This window comes from Solea senegalensis, linkage group LG8 (genome assembly GCF_019176455.1).
Source record: "Solea senegalensis isolate Sse05_10M linkage group LG8, IFAPA_SoseM_1, whole genome shotgun sequence".
Classification (NCBI taxonomy): domain Eukaryota; kingdom Metazoa; phylum Chordata; class Actinopteri; order Pleuronectiformes; family Soleidae; genus Solea; species Solea senegalensis.
In genome coordinates this window covers 23,990,370-24,008,617 of record NC_058028.1, presented here as the reverse complement: position 1 = coordinate 24,008,617, position 18,248 = coordinate 23,990,370, and the positions used below count along the sequence as shown (strand labels likewise).

At 41.8% G+C, this 18,248-nt stretch overlaps 1 protein-coding gene across 1 annotated transcript; it reads left to right on the top strand.

The window, feature by feature from the left end:
- Positions 1 to 897: 897 nt before the first annotated feature.
- akap1b (A kinase (PRKA) anchor protein 1b) lies at positions 898 to 17,955 on the top strand. Its single transcript, XM_044032165.1, has 11 exons — positions 898 to 1,015; positions 5,528 to 7,194; positions 8,452 to 8,576; positions 9,255 to 9,381; positions 9,529 to 9,656; positions 10,879 to 11,056; positions 11,275 to 11,425; positions 11,785 to 11,852; positions 12,002 to 12,075; positions 12,167 to 12,232; positions 13,575 to 17,955. The coding sequence occupies exons 2-11, from the start codon at positions 5,553 to 5,555 to the stop codon at positions 13,641 to 13,643; spliced, it is 2,628 nt and encodes an 875-aa protein (XP_043888100.1). The 5' UTR covers positions 898 to 1,015; positions 5,528 to 5,552; the 3' UTR covers positions 13,644 to 17,955.
- The last annotated feature ends 293 nt before the right edge of the window (positions 17,956 to 18,248 follow it).

Sequence of the window (18,248 nt, the reverse complement as noted above, 5' to 3'; positions counted from 1 at the left end):
GTGTGTATTGACACTGTAGGAAGTAGAGTGGCCTTGGCACAACAAGCTGGGTGCAGGAGCAGTGGAGTGCCTTGCTCAGTAGAAATGTTTTTTGTTTTTTTCTATTTATTATAAGGTTTTAACAAAACCACATTACAGATATCCAGTGTTTCTTATTTCAGAATTCTAATAAACTGAAACCTTGAAAACCTGAAATTGTCTTTCACCTTTCACCTCAGGAAATAAACACAACTGTGAATACACGATAACATGGCAGATAGACATGCAAATGGCCAGACAGAGATGTGTTTGTAAGGATCTAAAATATTTTGCTAAAACATCATTGTGTTGTTTGTCTGGAAAAAGCTACTGCGTTACGTGTGGTTATGACTTTGCCTCATTGCTTGTACTGTATTCGCATTCCTGCAGGTATGGGTATGAAGGATTGATCCTATCCATCTATTGCATGAACCACACAGAGCTGGAGTGTCCCCAGGCGGTGTGCAATTTCTAACAGCCTGAAGCAGTTCTGGAAGATGCAAAGCTCTACGTGGATTTCATTGTTCTAGACATTTTCTTCCTCATCTGGCCACCTACCCTGTCCTCCTCATTCAACAGAATACATGCTCGGGTAAACTTCATATTCTATAATACAGAAAGGTGATGACAGTGTTTATAATCCTTTATTTCCCCCCAAAAAAATGTTATTTATTACGGTGGCCTTGAAGGTCAAAACACAACAACATTTCAGAAAACACAACGACATTTCAGATTCAGGGACATGTTAACAGTATGTCATGAGTTATCAGGGAACTCATGTGCCTTTACTGCACTCTCAATTATCGCGAGACCACAGAGGGCCTCACCGTCTCACTATCGCGAGATTTGACCAGCTGTTTGGACTTTTTTTTTTTTAGAGTGATGCTAGTCGGTCAACACGTGGGGAGGAGAGATTGACTTTCCAAGGGGACACGTCCGAAAAGGCACATTGTCAGTGGAGTTCTCATCGTGGCGGCACAGAGGAACCTAAAACACTGTGAGTAAACGAACAACTACTACATAGGAAAGGGCGCACCATATAGCGGCTAAGGTGGAAGAGCATGCTAGTCAGTAGCCGTCTGCATAATGTGCACTCTGTGTGACTTAGTTCAAATCCACTCACGGGGGTGTAACAGTGGCACATCTTTCCAAAAACACACATTTATTGATATTACCCCGCCTCTCTGTGGGATGTCTACAGTTTAACGTGTCTTAAAACTGGCGCAATGAGCCCTTGTCATTGAACAACTAGCCAACACAATTCTCCAACATTACAGTCAGCGCACTCCGACTAGCCTCTGTCCAGGTTGTGTAACTGGAGCTAAGCTAATTCCCTATCTCCTTTGCTCCGAGTGCACTAACAAAAGGACCGTATGTCGCTAATGGTGAAAATGCTTGTAGGTTGCCAGGGGAAATTCACCTGGCTATGTTTTGCCCCAGGCCCGGCTAGCGAGGCTAACGTGGAGGTCTGAGGCCCAGGCAGGACATAAGTGCTCTTTGGCTTAAAATGTCCTTTAACCCTGCTTCAGTGTGACACTTGCCCTCGGTGGTGCATTACGTTACGTTTAAAGTTGTCACACAGTGGCTGTATATTGTGGCCTTACACGTTGGTCAGACTGTGAATGAAAACTCGTGAAGTCGAGTAAAACACGAGGCTTTAACCGTGGGACCATCCATTCAACGGTCACAGTCACTGATCCAAAAATAATGCAGTGTGGGGAGTATGCGCTCAGATACGTGCTCATACACACACGTTAGACCGTAATAGAAAGTAAACCAGGGTCACCCTCTATCCCAATGAAGAAATACTTTGTATTATGCTCAGTGGCCTCCCAACCTGCCATGCCTTGTCTCTTGTGAAAGTAGTAAAACGTTAGCGTGAGGTCACAGCCACCCTTTGTACCGGATTTGATCCCAGACAACACTACGCCAAACACCCTGCATATATCGGTCATTTTGTAATTAACTACAATTATAGTATAAAGTATTGCATTTTATCACTCCACACAGGCGTCTCTCTGAACTGTTGAAGTTGTCTGATAAATTCGGCGTTCAATTTAGGCAACCAAATGAACACATTAAGCTATAATTTATATAAAATGTTGTCGCTGCATGCTAAACCTTCCGCCCACCCGTTTTGTTTATATCCTCTCAAACATGGGGTGCACCGTGTCAGCAAATAATGTACAGTTGTGCAGCGAGGTTGATTTAAAGAGATTTGGTATGCGTAGCCTAGCTTCCTCTACCTCACTGTATGGATAACACTGAACGGTATGAATTTTAGACGCAGTCCCCCGTCGTGGTCACCCACAAAGCCGGCTAGCTAGTTCTATTAGCGTGTTGTTTTAAAATTGGCGCACACGACATAGGTTGTTTTTTAAAGAGCATAGTTTGGAGCTACACGAGACGACGCAAGTGGGATTATATGTGACAAACGTAGTCCGCAGTAACACGTTGAAACGGTCCAAATCGTTGCTAAGAGTTGCTATCGGGACCCCCGCATACACTATCAGTAAAGTGAATGTAGAGTTTCCTGGTGGTGTCATGCTATTGCTAATTACATGAATGTGGCTTTCGTTGTATTTCTGTCGGCTAAATTCGCGGGATTAGCCTGGTATAGCTAAGATAAATGCGAGATAGGTTGAAAGTTTGCTGTAGCAGTGAATACAGCCAGTGTTGCTGTTGTGTCATACCTTTGACAGAGGCATGCATGCAGCACATACATTGTGGAACTCCAACGTTTATGTTTATTGTAACGTCACCCCTCAGCGTTTTGTTTTCGGTACAGAGGAAAAAGCATGAGCCTTCTTATCAGCAATCAATGTGAAGTGGTAACAGTGAACTGGTTTTTAGCACAGTGCCATGGTTTGCCCATGTGTCACATTTACCAGTGATTGACCTTTTAACTGATAGGGTACACTAAGGTCATGTTGCATGATGAGGGACCTGTGTGTTGAGTGCAGGGTAATCAGATAGAAATGCATTCAGATTAGAAGATAAAAGTTGTATATCTCTCTCATCACTGTTTTTTGTTTGTTGGGACAGTAGACCACGACTGCTGAGCAGGCAAGTCAGGTTAAGTTGTCTTTACTTAATGTGTTGTAAGGTTTTTAACATGTAAATGCCCCCAACCACTCCTGTCTGGGATCTCAGGCCCCTGTATCTTGACTTGAGGGTGTCAAGAAAAGCACCAGGGAACACCCACTGTGTCCTGGGAAGACTGCTCAACATTTGTTTGACTGTTGCTAACTTTTGCTTTAACCTTGTTCAAGGTGAATGTAGTGTGGGCCACCATTGCATGGGCAGATAGACAGTGATCGAAGCTACAGGTTTTGGTGTGTGATCACAAGCAGGATCATGTGATCTCACACATAACACACAGATATTTTGAAACTTTTTTAATTAATAAAACTAAATCTTGGACTACTTAATTTATTTAACTGATAATAAATAATCTCAAAATGAAATAAAACATGCCGTCAACAATAAATTGTACTGTGTCATAAATTAATATTTCAAACATAAACCAACTTTCTCTTCAGACTGAGAAGTGTGCTTTGATGATGGATTTCTTATTTTATTTTTTGACCTTCCTGTGGTGGGGTAATTTGCTCTGCATAGTCCCTCTTTTGAGGAGGAGGCTGTTTAACATGTAGACTTTCATATAATATCTGTCATCAGTCTGTTTTGACAGAGCTCCTGTAGTTCTGTCAGTTAATTTTTCTTTAATTTAACTGATTAGCAGCAGCACTGAAACAATTTGTGCTTTGTAAAATTTTTCAAAGCCGTACATAGATCCAGTGATTCTCCATTTCTGATTTTATTGTTTACACAAAAGCCAGTTCTAATGCTGCAGTGCTGTATTTTTTTGAATTCAAGATATATTATTATATATTCCACTGGGGAAGCTAGTATTAATCATGCAGAAGAGGGTGATACATTTTGACCCGAATAGCAAACCTGAGGCATTCACCTCCATGTTAAGACCTAATTCACTTAATGTTCATCAGCAAAACTTTTGAATTTGTCTATCATGTTTACATTTTGACTGGGGAAAAAAGCTGCCTGAATTTAATAAAGCAAAAATAAACTAATTAAGCAAACCTAACAGTGTTTCAAAGTGTATGTGGCACTGTATAGAGCTGTACTTGAAATGTAAGTAAAGTATCAATTCACAAAAGCAGCACAGTGTGCCATCATACTGTAATCAACTGTAATTAGAGGTTACGATCTAAATGATTTTTCATTTGTTGGGACTGGCATGGCCAGACAGCTACTGTTTACTTGAAGGATTATATGCTGGAGGTTTTCAGTTTCAGCCCTCAGCTCTTCGTTTTACCAATTCATTGAGGATTAATTTGTCAAACTGAACTGCCTGCTTATTATGACCCAAGAATCACAGTTTGTCTGTCATATTTCTTTGGTATACACCTGGTGGCATGCAGCAGCAACAGTTTGTAAAACTATTTTGCTGATGTCTTCAGGGATGCACATCCTTGTAATTCATAATACAACTGGATCAATGTCGTCACTGTATGCGCTTTATTTTAACAATAGAGCTCATTGGCACAGTGCTTTTATTGCCTTTTTTTTATTTGTCTTTAATGTCTGAGCAGCATTAAATGTACCACCAAGAACTTGGATGAGAAAAGTACATTTCTTTCAGTACACACAACATGATGGGCAGCCCAAGTCATGCAAAACCCCTTTTCAGTGCTTTTTTTTTTCATGCATTACTAAACAGTCTCTAAGCTCCATTACCATTATTTCATCATAGAAATATGCATTTGGAGATGGGGTTTTTTCCCCCTCACAAAGTGAGGCAAGGTGTACAGCAATAGATACGTCTGGTACCACACAAACACATTCCAATAAGGTAGTTGTATATGTTTTATTGGTATGTTCAAAATTGATCCAGTAACTGCAACTCCCATCCTGCAGGGGGTGAACAGTTTATTTAGTTGAGCAGAGGTTAGAAGTCAAGTCTCACTGGTGTGCTCTCTTTCTCTCTACACAGATATTATATTAATACTGCATATTAAAATTTTATATTGGCTTCAAACATCTCTACTCTTGAGTATTCTGTTTAGGTTGGTTAAACAATGCGTTTTTTTGTCAGTGTGTCTGTCTTATCACATTTAGGTTCTAAAATTTCCATCACCTCACCAGTTAAGAGCTGTCAATTTATGTTAATCTACAAATGGAATGTATTAAAATGATCACAACTGATATTATTGATAACATAACACCTTTTTTTTGTTTTTTCCTGAAACGTTATGGGGATGCACTGTCTTCCTTGAAAATTAAGTTTAAACCTTGAATCAGCATAGAGTCAATCAGTAAATCTACTATGATTTTTCTGCAACCTTTTGAAAGCAAAAGGTGATCAGGCTTTTGAAGTGGTGCCCACCAGAATATGGAGTACTCTTTTTCTTGATTTATGTTCTCCAGTGTCTGTTACTCGTTTTAAAAAAAACTAATACAAACTTTTTTTCTTTGCAACTTTCAGGTGTAGCTGCTAGTGTCCTGAGGAAATGCCGCTGAGGTTTCGCTCTGTTGTACCTTACACACTACCCGGAGTACTTGCACTAATCGGCTGGTGGTGGTACATCTCACGGAAGAAAGAACGACTCATCAGTCATGGCAGCCCAGAGGGGGCTCCAACTGATACAGCCATTATAAAATCTCCAGCAGAGGGTAGCAATGGTTTGGTAGAAAAAGGCGCCATATCCCCCACAAATGACACTGAATGCCACACCAACACATCTCCAAATGTCACCAGCCAGAAAACGGATAATGAAAACATTTCCCATATCCATGTTCAGGACACTGAAGCAGCACCTTTATTAAGACAAGGTTCTGATGAAGGTGCTGCTCATCCTGGCAGAATAAGAGAAGAAGTCCTTAAGCCTTCTGTCTTGACTCAGCCATCATCTGGCAAAGAAGAAACCCTGCTGGTGTCATTGAAAGACAATAAAGATGCAGAGGAAAGCTTGTCATTTGATGTGGTCATAGAGCCAGAGAAACAGCAGCTCAAAGATTCAGCCTCTGCTTTATCATCATCGGTAGAGGAGGTCATCCTGCCTTGCCAGTCTAATGAAGTCACCATCTCCCCCTCCACAACAACCTACCTTTCTGATGCAGAGAGGCCTGAGCCAGAGGGAGAGGTAGCAAAGCACCACAGCACTATTAATACGCAAGATGAGGTCATTGTTTGTGCAGTCACCCCAGCCAAATTGCAGAGAGTGGTCCCATCAGAGGCCGTCTCTCAAGATACACCACCTTCGTCGCAGGATTTCCACCAACACATTCTAACGAGCACACCAGCCACTGCAGACCCAACTGTCATTGCTTTGACCACGGCGCCAGACTCCCTCACCTTATCCGTGACCCCAGAGGACATCCAAATGCAGAGCAACAGTGGAGGTGAGCAGGATCTGGAGCTTCTGGCAGCTGGACTCATTTATGGGGTCATCTCGGCAGCCACCCAGGAGGTCCTTGGTGTCACCAGGTGCCAGATCACAGACAACAGCCAGCCCAGCTGCAGCAGCGGCAACAATAGCAGTCCACCATTGGCTAGCAGCAGACAATGCTCCAAACAGGAGCCAATAACAACACAGCAACAACATCACCTGCTGACAAGTTCCATGCCAATCAACGGCGAGTCTAGAGAGACACCAGAAAAAGAACAGCAGGGGATGACCAATGGATGCTCCTCAGCACCTGTATGGGAGCCTGTTGAGATCAGTCATAGGGATCATGAGACAGACAATGATCAGGCAGGCCACTGGCCTACAGCAACACAGGACGCAGCACAGGACGCAGCACAGAGCATGCCTCTGCTAAACATGAAACTGAAAGGTGACGAAGCAGCCGTGCTGGCCGAGGACTCAGCTTGCAGCACATGTCACTCTGAGGACGGCATCAGCAGCGAGGACCTCCACAACAGCACGTTGGACAACCAAATAGATGTGATCCAAGTTACAGACTTGTCAGAAAAGGAAGCAGAACAGACTCAGTCACTAGCTGAGACCTCCACAGAGGCAGCCGGTTTGCCCGTAACAGACGAAAACTCATTGGATTCTGTATGTGAGATAAAGAGGCTCAACGGAGTGGGTCTGAGGAATGGAGCTCATGGGACATGTGACATGGAGACGGACCAGGACCAGTCTGGAGGTGAGGCATCAATCTGTAAATGAATGAAGAATGAAAATGTAATTTCTAATACCATAATCACACCTATTTCTGAACCAGATGCTTTGAACAGCTCTTTTTATTTTAAGTCCCCCTGTAGTCAACAAGTACCAAAAAGCTTTCATGTGCTTAAATAGGCAGTGCCATCTCCTCATGTCTGAGGATAGAGACATTTGTAAACAAGTAAAAGCAAAATGCCTTGGCCAATCACGGGAATGCATTGACCATTTCTTCAAAGCTGTTGTCTAGGTAGTGGGTTGGAAAACATGCAGATAAGAAAAATCAAGAAAGCATACAAGATGGTATCAACTGTTATCACAACATATCTTTCCTTTTAATCGACCCCCTTTTATTGTGTAGGGCCTATCCATGCAATCCATCTATAACTAACAGTCTTCACCGGGTCATTTGCACAGCAGCCATTTTGACTGGTCACAGTTGGAAAACAGGTGTAGTTAAGTGTATTTAGCTTCTGCAGTTTCAGTGTACATGCTGGTTCACTGTTGCACACTTGTGACACTTGGCACAGCCCCCCCCCCCGGTGGAGGATACAGCTGTAGATGGATGGTGATGGATGCTCTAGATTAGTCTCTGATGGGTTTGGAACCATTGCTACTCACCATTTAATCTTCATTTGGTCACTTTTTTCAGTGTACTTGCTGAGCCTGGCTTCAAGGCCCAGTAGTTTTAGCTTGACCTGGTATTTAGCAAATACATCTTTACCATGGTCTACTACTTGTTGCATCACAGCTCCATATGACCTGTGGAGTCACACTGTGAATATTGTGAAATGCCTGACATCCCCTAAAGATGTGTTTTAGAATTGTGCTGCTTACTGGCAAACAGTCAAACATATTTTAAAATCATAAGCAGAGGTGATTAGTAGACAAATGCATTCTTCATGGTGGCACGCTCTGGACAAAATTGTCACAATCCCAACCCACACCTGTGAGACTTGTGCAAAGACTTAGTTTTGCTCATGACTGACTGATAGAATAGTTCTAGTTATTGCAGTTGAACGGTTATTGGCTGTGTATTCAGAAAATGTATCAGGCTTGGAAGGATGCTGTAAAAAGTGAAACGGCTTTGGAAAGGAAAAAAAGTTTCCTCATTGCTGCTGCTGCTTTGTCAACATATTGCTTCGGAAGTGCACTGGAGCTTTAAATATTAATGTTGTTGGAAATTTGGAAATTGCTTGTAATGTTGACATTAATTTTGTGTGCCTGTGTCTGTCCTCAGGCTCTGATGTGAATAGTATGGACTCCGTTGACAGCGGCTGCACTATGGGCACAGGGGAAAGCCAGAGCAACCATGCTGCTTCCTTGAGCTCTGAGCTTGCTATTTGGGAGATAGAGGTGCCAAAGGTGAGTGCAAATACATAAGGTAAAACATACCATGTTTGTGGGAAATCTTTGATCACCTCCCTTTATACCTGACACACAAGTTTGTTCTTCCTTCATATGCACTAATGCCATGTTTACACTAGCACGACTCAACTCAGCACAGCCATTTTGCGTTTCAACTAGCAAAAGTACCTGGTAACAAGTGAGCTGAGGCAATACTATGCGATATGTCGCCAGACTGCCGCCCACTGATTGGTCAGATTGAGTCACAGGAAGAGGCATGAGCAAGATGTCCGACACAAGAATCAAGCCGAACAATGCCAAACTGTAGATGAGTTAAAAAGACTTAACAATCCTAAAAACGTGGGTTAATCTCCAACAATTACCAGGGAAATGTCTAAAATTTCAATATTTAAGGTGTCTTTAGGATACGGGACTTAACTGTTCAAGATTAAAATATAGATTTGCTGATTTCTCATTATCTTTTCGTATGCAATATGAGAATCGATACTCCAACTCACATATCGATATTTAAATAATAGTCCCTGCAAATTTCACTTGCCTGCTTTGCTACTCGATGTTGGTGCTGCTCAAATGAAGGAAGGAAACTTTGGCGTGAGGTACTCTGTGATTCCCACCCCATCCAAGACATCTATTGTTGACATATCATTGTCTCTGCTGCCTGTCTTTCTGCTCCAGCATCTTGTCGGACGGTTAATCGGGAAGCAGGGGAGATTTGTGAGTTTCATCAAGCAGAACTCTGGTGCAAAGATCTACATCTCCACCCTGCCTTACACACAGGACTTCCAGATATGTCATATAGAGGGTGAGTTCTACCAACCACATCCACACTTCTTCCCTTCTTCTCCACACAGAAGAAGGGGTAGGGTGCAGGGAATCATGGAGGACTGAGGATTTTAGCAAAACTTGCTTTGGATAGCACCTGAAACGCTTGTGTGTGATCTCTCTACAGGTGCACAGCAGCAGGTTGACAAAGCCCTGTCGTTGATTGGGAAGAAGTTTAAAGATCTGGACATGACAAACCTATATGCACCTCCACCACCTGCACTCACATTGCCATCACTTCCCATGACTTCCTGGGTAAGGATGTGCTCTTTGGCTGCTGCTCTGAGCCTCCACTTATCAAAAAGCCACCATGTTCTCTCTATTTTTAATCCAAAGTTGGGGGAGATATGCTTTACTTTGTGACCTAAATGACCCATTCACACCTGCTAACATCTGAGTGATTTAATCACAGGTGGACAATCTATTTACATCTTAATCTACTTCCTGTTTCTACAGAAGCAAGTTCAACTTGTTTAGCCAAACCTTAAAATGAAGGCTTGTCCAATGAAGCAAGTTCAACAAACCCAGGATATGTTTTTGTATGTTGTTTGTCTTTCCCTAACATTGACATTGTTAATACCTTGGGCTACAAAGCTTGCTGCAAGCTGGCTCAGTTAACTCTTACTTGGCTACAAGAGAACTAGTGGTAGAGGTGAAGCCGTTAATTAATTAATCGAGGTGCTGACCAAAGCTGTTTTTAAGAACTTGATATAGTTCTTGGTATGTCGATATGAGAAGAAACATTGATAAGTAACCTCCAGCGTTGATGGGTTTTAGTAACCGACACAAATATAATATAATGATTTTGTTGCACTTAAAATATCAGAACTTATTTAAAGCTTTTCTAAAGATGAACTATGAATCATTTATTCATTCATTGCTGTGTACGTAAACATGAAGCTGCATCGTGTAAAAACTTGCTAATATCTAATATGTAGTAAAACGATGTTATAGCTTTTTCCATCTTCATTGTTGCCATTTTCTTGTGTTTGAAGTTTGTACACATGCTCCATTTCTTTTCCTTTCGGTGAATTTCTATAACAGCGCTACAGCACCAAATACAGGCCTGGCATATATACTTAGGGTTTTGTGTATTGTGCAAGAAATTATAATGCGTCTATACCTAAAACCTTTAAGGAAAAAAAAAGAAAAGGGTTCGTTAGGGGAAAGTTCTGATTCCGTGTTTTTAAGACCTTACTATCTTTCTGTAGTAAATCACTCGGATCACAAGCCAATGTCTTTTTTGACGAGTGGTTATTATTTCTGAGAGTTCAGAAACTTGGACTATCAATGCAGCATATGATGTACCATCACTCCCTCCTTGCACCTTACTAGCACTTTATGTCCAGTTTTCCTCCAGCTTGTCTCCTCGCTGTAGGTTTATTCTGAATTTAGGTTTGCACCATACAAACCTGGAAAGTAATAATTGTGGTTTTAGCCTCAATAATAGGCTAAAACATGTAATTTGTCCTCACAGCTCCTGCTTCCCAGTGGAGTGACCGTTGAGGTGATAGTGGTGAACATTGTGTCAGCCGGTCACGTCTTTGTCCAGCAGCACACTCACCCTACCTACCACGCCCTGCGAAGTCTCGACCAGCAGATGTTCCTCTGCTACTCCCAGCCCGGCACCCCGGCCTTGCCGTCACCTGTTGAAGGTAACCACGGTCACACAGTGCGGTTAAAGTCTCAGGGTTTCTGCAAAACTTGTTACTTCATATCTCTACCCAAAATATATTAAATCATTTCAGAGAAACGTAAGTACAAAAAATGTGCAAATAAATTCAGTTATTTTCTCCCCAGTTTGTCCAGTAGATGGAGCTGTTTAAACACTGTCGTCAGGAAGACTTTGCAACCATATGTCTGTGTCTTGCAGTTGGTGTGATCTGTGCAGCCCCAGCGGTGGAAGGTGCCTGGTGGAGAGCTCAGGTCATCACTTTTTACAAAGAAAGCAGTGAAGTGGAGATCAGATATGTTGATTACGGAGGCTACGACAGAGTAAAGATTGATTCATTACGGCAGATAAGGTGAGTGTCACTGTGATGGAAAACGGTGTTTAGTACATAGAACGGAGGATTTAAACATGCATAATGTACTGGCACAGGGGGGATAACTCATCTACCATACAGGGGCAGGTCAACTTTATAAGGTTCCAGTTGTTAGGACACAGTGTGAAACCAGACCAAGACTAAAGCAGTAACAGCCTGCCAGATGTGCTCCATGTATGTGTAAGATGACAGACCTAATTTGGAATTATTGAGCTTTGTTCACTTTTTGTCAAAATGTCCCGTTCTTGAAACTACTGTATGCAAACTTTTAAAAGAATTTTGAATGGAAATGTGCTTCAGACTTTTATTTTAGATTTTTTTTGTCTCCTTTTTTCCAGGTCTGATTTTGTAACACTACCATTTCAAGGTGCAGAAGTACTGCTTGACAACATTGCCCCTCTTCCAGGTACAAAACAGTTTATTTTGACATCAGCAAAACAGAATTCAACATCATGTGGAGTAAATCAAACTGTATTGAGATCAGTTTGGTCTTGTAACAGTCTGATGTGTGTAATCTGCAGATATTAGTGTTAAGTTTGAAATGTCTCTGTACAGGAGAGGATCGATTTTCACCAGAGGCAACATCGGCGTTGGAGGAGATGACCAGAGGAGTGCCACTGCTTGCACAGGTTACTCCAGCTTCATCACAGTAGATCCACTGTAGAAAGACTGTAGCGTGTCCTCTAATCTGGCTGTTTGTCTGATTCTGTTTTTGTGAAGGTATCAAACTATGACAACAACACAGGTCTCCCACTGGTCCACCTGTGGAACATGGTTGGAGATGAGGTATGATGCTCTGCCAGTCGCACACTATATGAGAAACATTCATTTAAAGGGCAACCAAACCTCCTCTCGTGAGGCTAACTGAGAGAGACAGGCACATGGTCAGGTCGAGAATCTGGCTCTGAGTTACAGCTGTGTTGAGGGTCTTCCAGCGGTTTGGGCCATGTCCACACGGAAACCGAACATAACGCAAACAATCTTTTTCTTCGCCGTTTTGAGAACGTTTCCAGTGTCACTTCAGGCGCTTCTCCGTCTCCAAGCAGGCTCTCTGTAACAAACGCAGCCTGTATCAAGTGCAGGGGGTCCGAGTAGATCTTAGTAATACATGTAGATAGTAGACATTGTTTTCGCTCCGTGACCCGTCTCAAACTGTTTGTGTAGAAGACGCCTTAGTGCTGCAGTTAAGGGAATAACATCTGCCACAGATGCATCAGATGAGCTCATCTCTTTAGTTAGCTGCTCAAAGGGGGCGAGAAGAGAGAATGTTCTCTGGTGTGAAGTGAATGTCATGGGGAGTTCAAAGAGACTTTCCAGCATTTAATAAGTGCTGTTCCACCGTGTACTCGCATCTTGTTGGAAACGTTTTATTGCTGTTCCAAACTGATGTTGGGCAGAATCTAAGCAGGAATACACAGGCATCAGCACAACGTCCTGTTTTGGTCGTGCTGTTTCGGTGTTTAGTCTTTTTTGGCCATTTTCAGTGGCTGAATTTTCTGTGCATCTCTAATCTGTTCTGTTCATTCATGTAAAAATAGTGTCTGTTAAAACAGGTTTTGTTTTCTCCTGCCCTTATTTTACGATTCAGTTTCACTGTTAATCCTGACTTGAGTTACTTTTCATTGAATGTAGTTGGCAACACTGTCAAACAGAGTATGATGACGACAACAACATCAATAGCGACAATGCGAGACAGGTGGGACTATGACATAATCGCCTTCCCAAAGTAGCGCCTTCATTGTCTACAAAAAATACCTTGGCCAAAGAAAAATACAGTCTCAGATTTCCCAAAACACACATTCCGTGTGGACGCCTGCGATTAAAAAACCTCCGTGTGGACAGGCCCTTAGAGAGAAAGGCGACAAAAGAAAGAAGAGTTACATTTTGTTGTTGTTGTGGGTCCTTTTTGACTTGTATGCCTCATGTTGTCCTACTGTAGCCTGACACAATGGCTGCTGTGCCAAGGGCCTATCACTGGTTTTCTAGTTTTTCCAGAGTTGAAAACTACAGCGTTAACATCAATCAGAGGCAAAGAACAGCAAAGTCAAGATTGAAAATAATGTGAAAGCAAAATAATATATATATGAATATAACGACTCTGTGTATGATCGTGCTGTCTTTGTTCCAGGTGATCTCAGTGAACCGTACGCTGGCAGAGAGAAGCCTGGGTGTCTGGGTGGAAGGATTTTTGAACTAACACGCTCTGACTTTTACAACTTCATCCTCCCGCGTTATTCTGTCGTGGTCAGCGTTGTGGGAGCCACCCCCACCACTGGATCGAAGAAGATTTGTTTTTCTTTCTTTTTTCTTTTGTTATTGTCCTCTTTACCCTTCCCCATACCTTTTGAAAAGAAATTAAAAAAGTAATTGCAGGCATAATCCACAAGAACACGGCACTGCTTCGAAATGAGACGACCTCCCCCTCTGATACTTGTACACTAAATGAACTTGAAGAGGTACATGGAGTTTTTTTTTTTAAAAAAAGAATCTATATTATAACTAAATAAAGGTGCAGCAAATATTTTTTTTCCTCCACCCATCCTACCTTAATTTTTGCTCTGGGCCTTTGCACTTTGACTGTGGATCATCATGCTGTGTGGAGAAACTATGTTCTAAATTGTCACTGACACCACGGCGGGAGTCGCGTGCAGGTCTGGATAGAATGGTGGGGGACAGAAAGGCTTTGGAGACTGAAGGGTAAAGGGAGGATCCTGGTGGAGCACAGAGCACCAACTGCTCTGACACTGACTTTTCTGGTGTCTCCATCCAGAGCTGTAGCGGCACCTTCAACCAGGACAGGACCCCTCCGCTTTTCCTTTGCTCCAGTTTTTCTCCACCAACTTTCACTGCGTCACAGATTAACTTGTGGGAGTTTCATGTTACCACACCAGGGAAACTTAGGCAAGATCTCTCAAATTAATTCATTTCAAGGTACTTTTGGACAGAGAGCATTTTGTCGGTTTTTAATCCTCACAATGACGTTCTGTCAACTGTAAAGATCCAACATGAGAGCATGTTTGCACCGTCTAAACCCCGACCTTTAGACGTCAAAGTCCTGATGGTGAATGATACACACCCACGGAGCACTTTATTAGGAACACCAGCTTGTACATCAACTCCAGCAGGAGAGTGGCAGCAGAGCAAAACCTTGAATGATTTTGAGTTTAGAAGAGCAGGAGATTAATCAGCAGATGATATGCATGTCCAGATTTTATGCAGATTGGGTTTTGACAGCAAACATTTGCAGGTGGTTTGGTTTGATACATGATGCATCGCAGTCTGAACACTCTGGCAGCTCAAATCAGATTTTAAATTGTACTTTGCTTCACTCTAAACAACAATGATGTCAAAACCAATCCCAAATGCACAGCTGAGCTGGCTGGGGCTGAAACATTGCAAAATACGTTTATCTTCTCTTCACTGCGACATAACAGGCCAATTGTTTTGAGAGATTCACCTTTTCCACACCACACCTCTGGGTATGCATGCTGCGTTACCACGGCAACCCTTGCAGAAACACTGGATAGGACCGTCTGCCTGAAAATATCTGATCTCAAAAGAAAGTAGTTGGTGGAACTGAGATTTAAGATTCTTTGTCATTCCAACACACATTGCAGTCTCTCCAGAACCCGGTCTGCCCAAACAATAAAAAAACAAACAACAATTTAAACTTAAAGTATAGAATTAAAAACTTACATCTCTGGAGGTAAAGTGCTGAGAGACTATAAAATAATTAAAAAGAATAGAATAATACATTTTAAAATGTAAATAACTGCTGTGGTAGTGTATAATAAAATTAGTGCAAAGAGTGAGAGAAGTGAGGATGAACTGAGGCTGTCCGGAGAGAGGTCAACTGGTGATGTTCTAATAAAGTGCTCGCTGACGGTGTATTTGAACACTCTTTTGCTCCAAGTTAAGAACAGGAGCTGAATGATCATTTGGTGCATTTTTGTCTCTCAAAATACTATCAAAACGACAATTACAATTAAATTTTGAGGTGAAACGGCTGCTAGAGGTCAGAGGTGACGGTTCTACTCCCGCACGTCACTGTACGGTTTCATCCTCTGACCAAAGAAATCCAGACTTGGTGTGCTGGTTCACGGCATTAATACACTACGTTAGTGATTGATGTGATGTAATTATAATGTGCAGCAGACTGACCTCGACACACTTATACAAGGGAGACCACTGAAAAGGAGACGCCACTGTTGCCCTTCACTGTAGAACTATGACTGCGTCAAATGAACTCTGGTGTTAAAGCTGCACTAGGCAACATATTTATGACATAATCAATCAGTAAACCCATATTGATCTTTCAGCGTGAGGTTCATCAGGTGATCTGAGAGAGAGATTGCCCAATCATAGGTCAGTGCAGAGAGAAGGGACGCCCCTACAGCTGCAGCTTTAACTTCTCTTTATAGCGACAACAGTTGAGATGATTCCAGATGATTTAGAAACAGATGTAATGAAGTCCATTCTGGATCATTCTGGACATCATCATCGTCAGAGCCATGAATTTAAATAGTGATGCCTGCAGAGAGTGACGCAGGGAATTGGGATATTTATTGAAGGGAATTTGAACAATATGATGGGATGTATTATTGAAGTACATCACTAACATGAAACAGTAATGTCACAAAAGAATGCGTTGCTAATTTTATGGGGGAGAAGTAACGGCCGAATGTAGGACATGGAAAATGAAGGCAAAAATCAGCTGTTGTTGCCATGGTAATGAATCCCAGTTAGTTCTGATTGGCAGAAATGTCAATAACAATTAATTTTCACACATGAAGAACACAGCGGGAGGTTTTCATGATCGGTCGTGTCTTTGAGTCAAGGACGCGGGAAGTTACCACACAATTCCCTGCTGTCTTCTCTCATGGACGAGAGCCTCTCTGGACAGCTTCAGTGCATGTGTGAAAGCAGCTCTAAGTGAACTAAGTGTGCTGGATCAGAGTCAGCATCATTTCTGTTAGGCAGAACGATCAGGTGGTTTGATGTTTTAAGTTCACGTGCAATGATTAAGAAGCATAGACTGTATATAAAAATGGACGTGGTCTTCTGGTTGCAAAGCAAACTCGGTCAGTCTCACTGGTGTCCACTCGCGTGTCATTCTTTATCGTCTATTTTCCTCCAAATGGGAACATGATTTACAAAACTGACGTGTTCCATTGACGAAGACCTGAAACTCGTGATTGAGACCATAAACTCCTCAGGAAAACGTTTTAAATCTCTCATTTTCCTACAGACTTTCATTCTAATGGAGTTCTTTTGCAACCAGCAGAGTCGCCCTCTGGTGGCTAATTGCTACTTCTGCTACGTCTTTCTTCCTGGGCTCCACTTTTCAAACCGGAAGACCGCTTCAATTTTTATATACAAGCTATTCTACAAAAGCCAGGTTTAAAGGTCCAGTATGTAAGAATTAGTGACATCTAATGGTCTTTGTTTGTTTAATTTTGCTTCTGCTTCAAAATATGTGTGATTTGTCCTTTTGGGCTGCTGTAAAAACACTGCAGAGTTCATTTAGAAACAGACAAATGAGCTTTATTTTTAGTCTCCTCCTGTGTTTGAAAACTTGAACGGATTTGTCACGAAGTCAGACCGCGTGTCTCTGTATTTGCTCTTCTGATAATGATCGCGTTAGACTGAACACGAAGCAGCCGTGTGAGGGCAAAGACAAAGGGATTCACTTCCACCTCACGACTGCCGTTACGAAAACATTATTTGTACACCTTTTCATTTTCTGTGGAAACAAAGTCCAGGTTCTTTTAGCAATAAGGCAGCTTTATTTGGACAATTTTTTAGGACAGTCTGTGGGTGTATATGTTCTGTATCTGACACTAAGGACAAGCAAAGTGAACTGTAACGTAGGTAAACTTCAATAATGTATCTCAGGAAAGGTTAAAAAGGCGATTGCGTAATAAATGGACTGTGCTTGAACATATGAAATGCTGGCGTACAGGAAATTGTAATGACGTGAAACGTGTTGAGGGAGGTGAAGCGCACGTTGGTGGTGTTTGACGTTGGCTTGTGTGCATCGCTCCTCACATGAACTCGGCTCCTTACTCTCCCTGCTTTACTTTTTAATCTATAAATTAATGTAAACCTCTTTGCTGCCCATAGACCTTGTAGAGCTCTGTTCATTTCTCTGTACAAAAGATACTCGGTACTTTTCTATAACACTGGAGACAAGCAGATTTAAAGGGAACATGTGTGTTTTTGTTAATGATGTTTTTTTCTTTGGTCTGGTTCACCCTGCCTCTCCCTCTCCTTCTGTCACTCAGTGTTCCCACACTGTGCCGGGGCTGATTTCTAAGTGTTTGCACAGCTAGACAAGTCATCATTTGATTATTTAAATGGATGTTCAAGCTGTCGTGCCCAAAAGCATTTACCATGTACAGACCAGGTTAACCTTCTCTTTTTTGTTGCTAGGCTCATCTGTAAGTTTGATTTGCTGATTGTACAGATCTATTAGAGAGAGACAAAAGTAATAAAAGTTATTGAAAGTGTTTCTTGGTTTGTTCTTTCTTTGTCATGTCTGTGGGATGTGCTTTGTTACTTTGGTTGGGGTTCTTTCTTGTGTCATACAAAAAGGACAAGGGAACACAAATCTCATATGAATTGTTTTTAAATAAAGGCAAATCTTTACAAATGAAAGTGCTGAAAAAATAAAATATGTATCATATATATATATATATATATATATATATATATATATATATATATATATACATCAGTCAGAATGGGTCACAAATGCTTCAACTTTCTCACTCCGAGTGAATGTTCACCTGTCCTCATCATC

Excerpts from the sequence above, each read along its gene's own strand:
- akap1b (XM_044032165.1), top strand. The coding sequence starts at position 5,553 with ATGCCGCTGAGGTTTCGCTCTGTTGTACCTTACACACTACCCGGAGTA. Across the intron at positions 7,195-8,451 it reads GGACCAGGACCAGTCTGGAG|GCTCTGATGTGAATAGTATG; the intron begins GTGAGGCATCAA and ends GTCTGTCCTCAG. Across the intron at positions 12,076-12,166 it reads GAGTGCCACTGCTTGCACAG|GTATCAAACTATGACAACAA; the intron begins GTTACTCCAGCT and ends GTTTTTGTGAAG.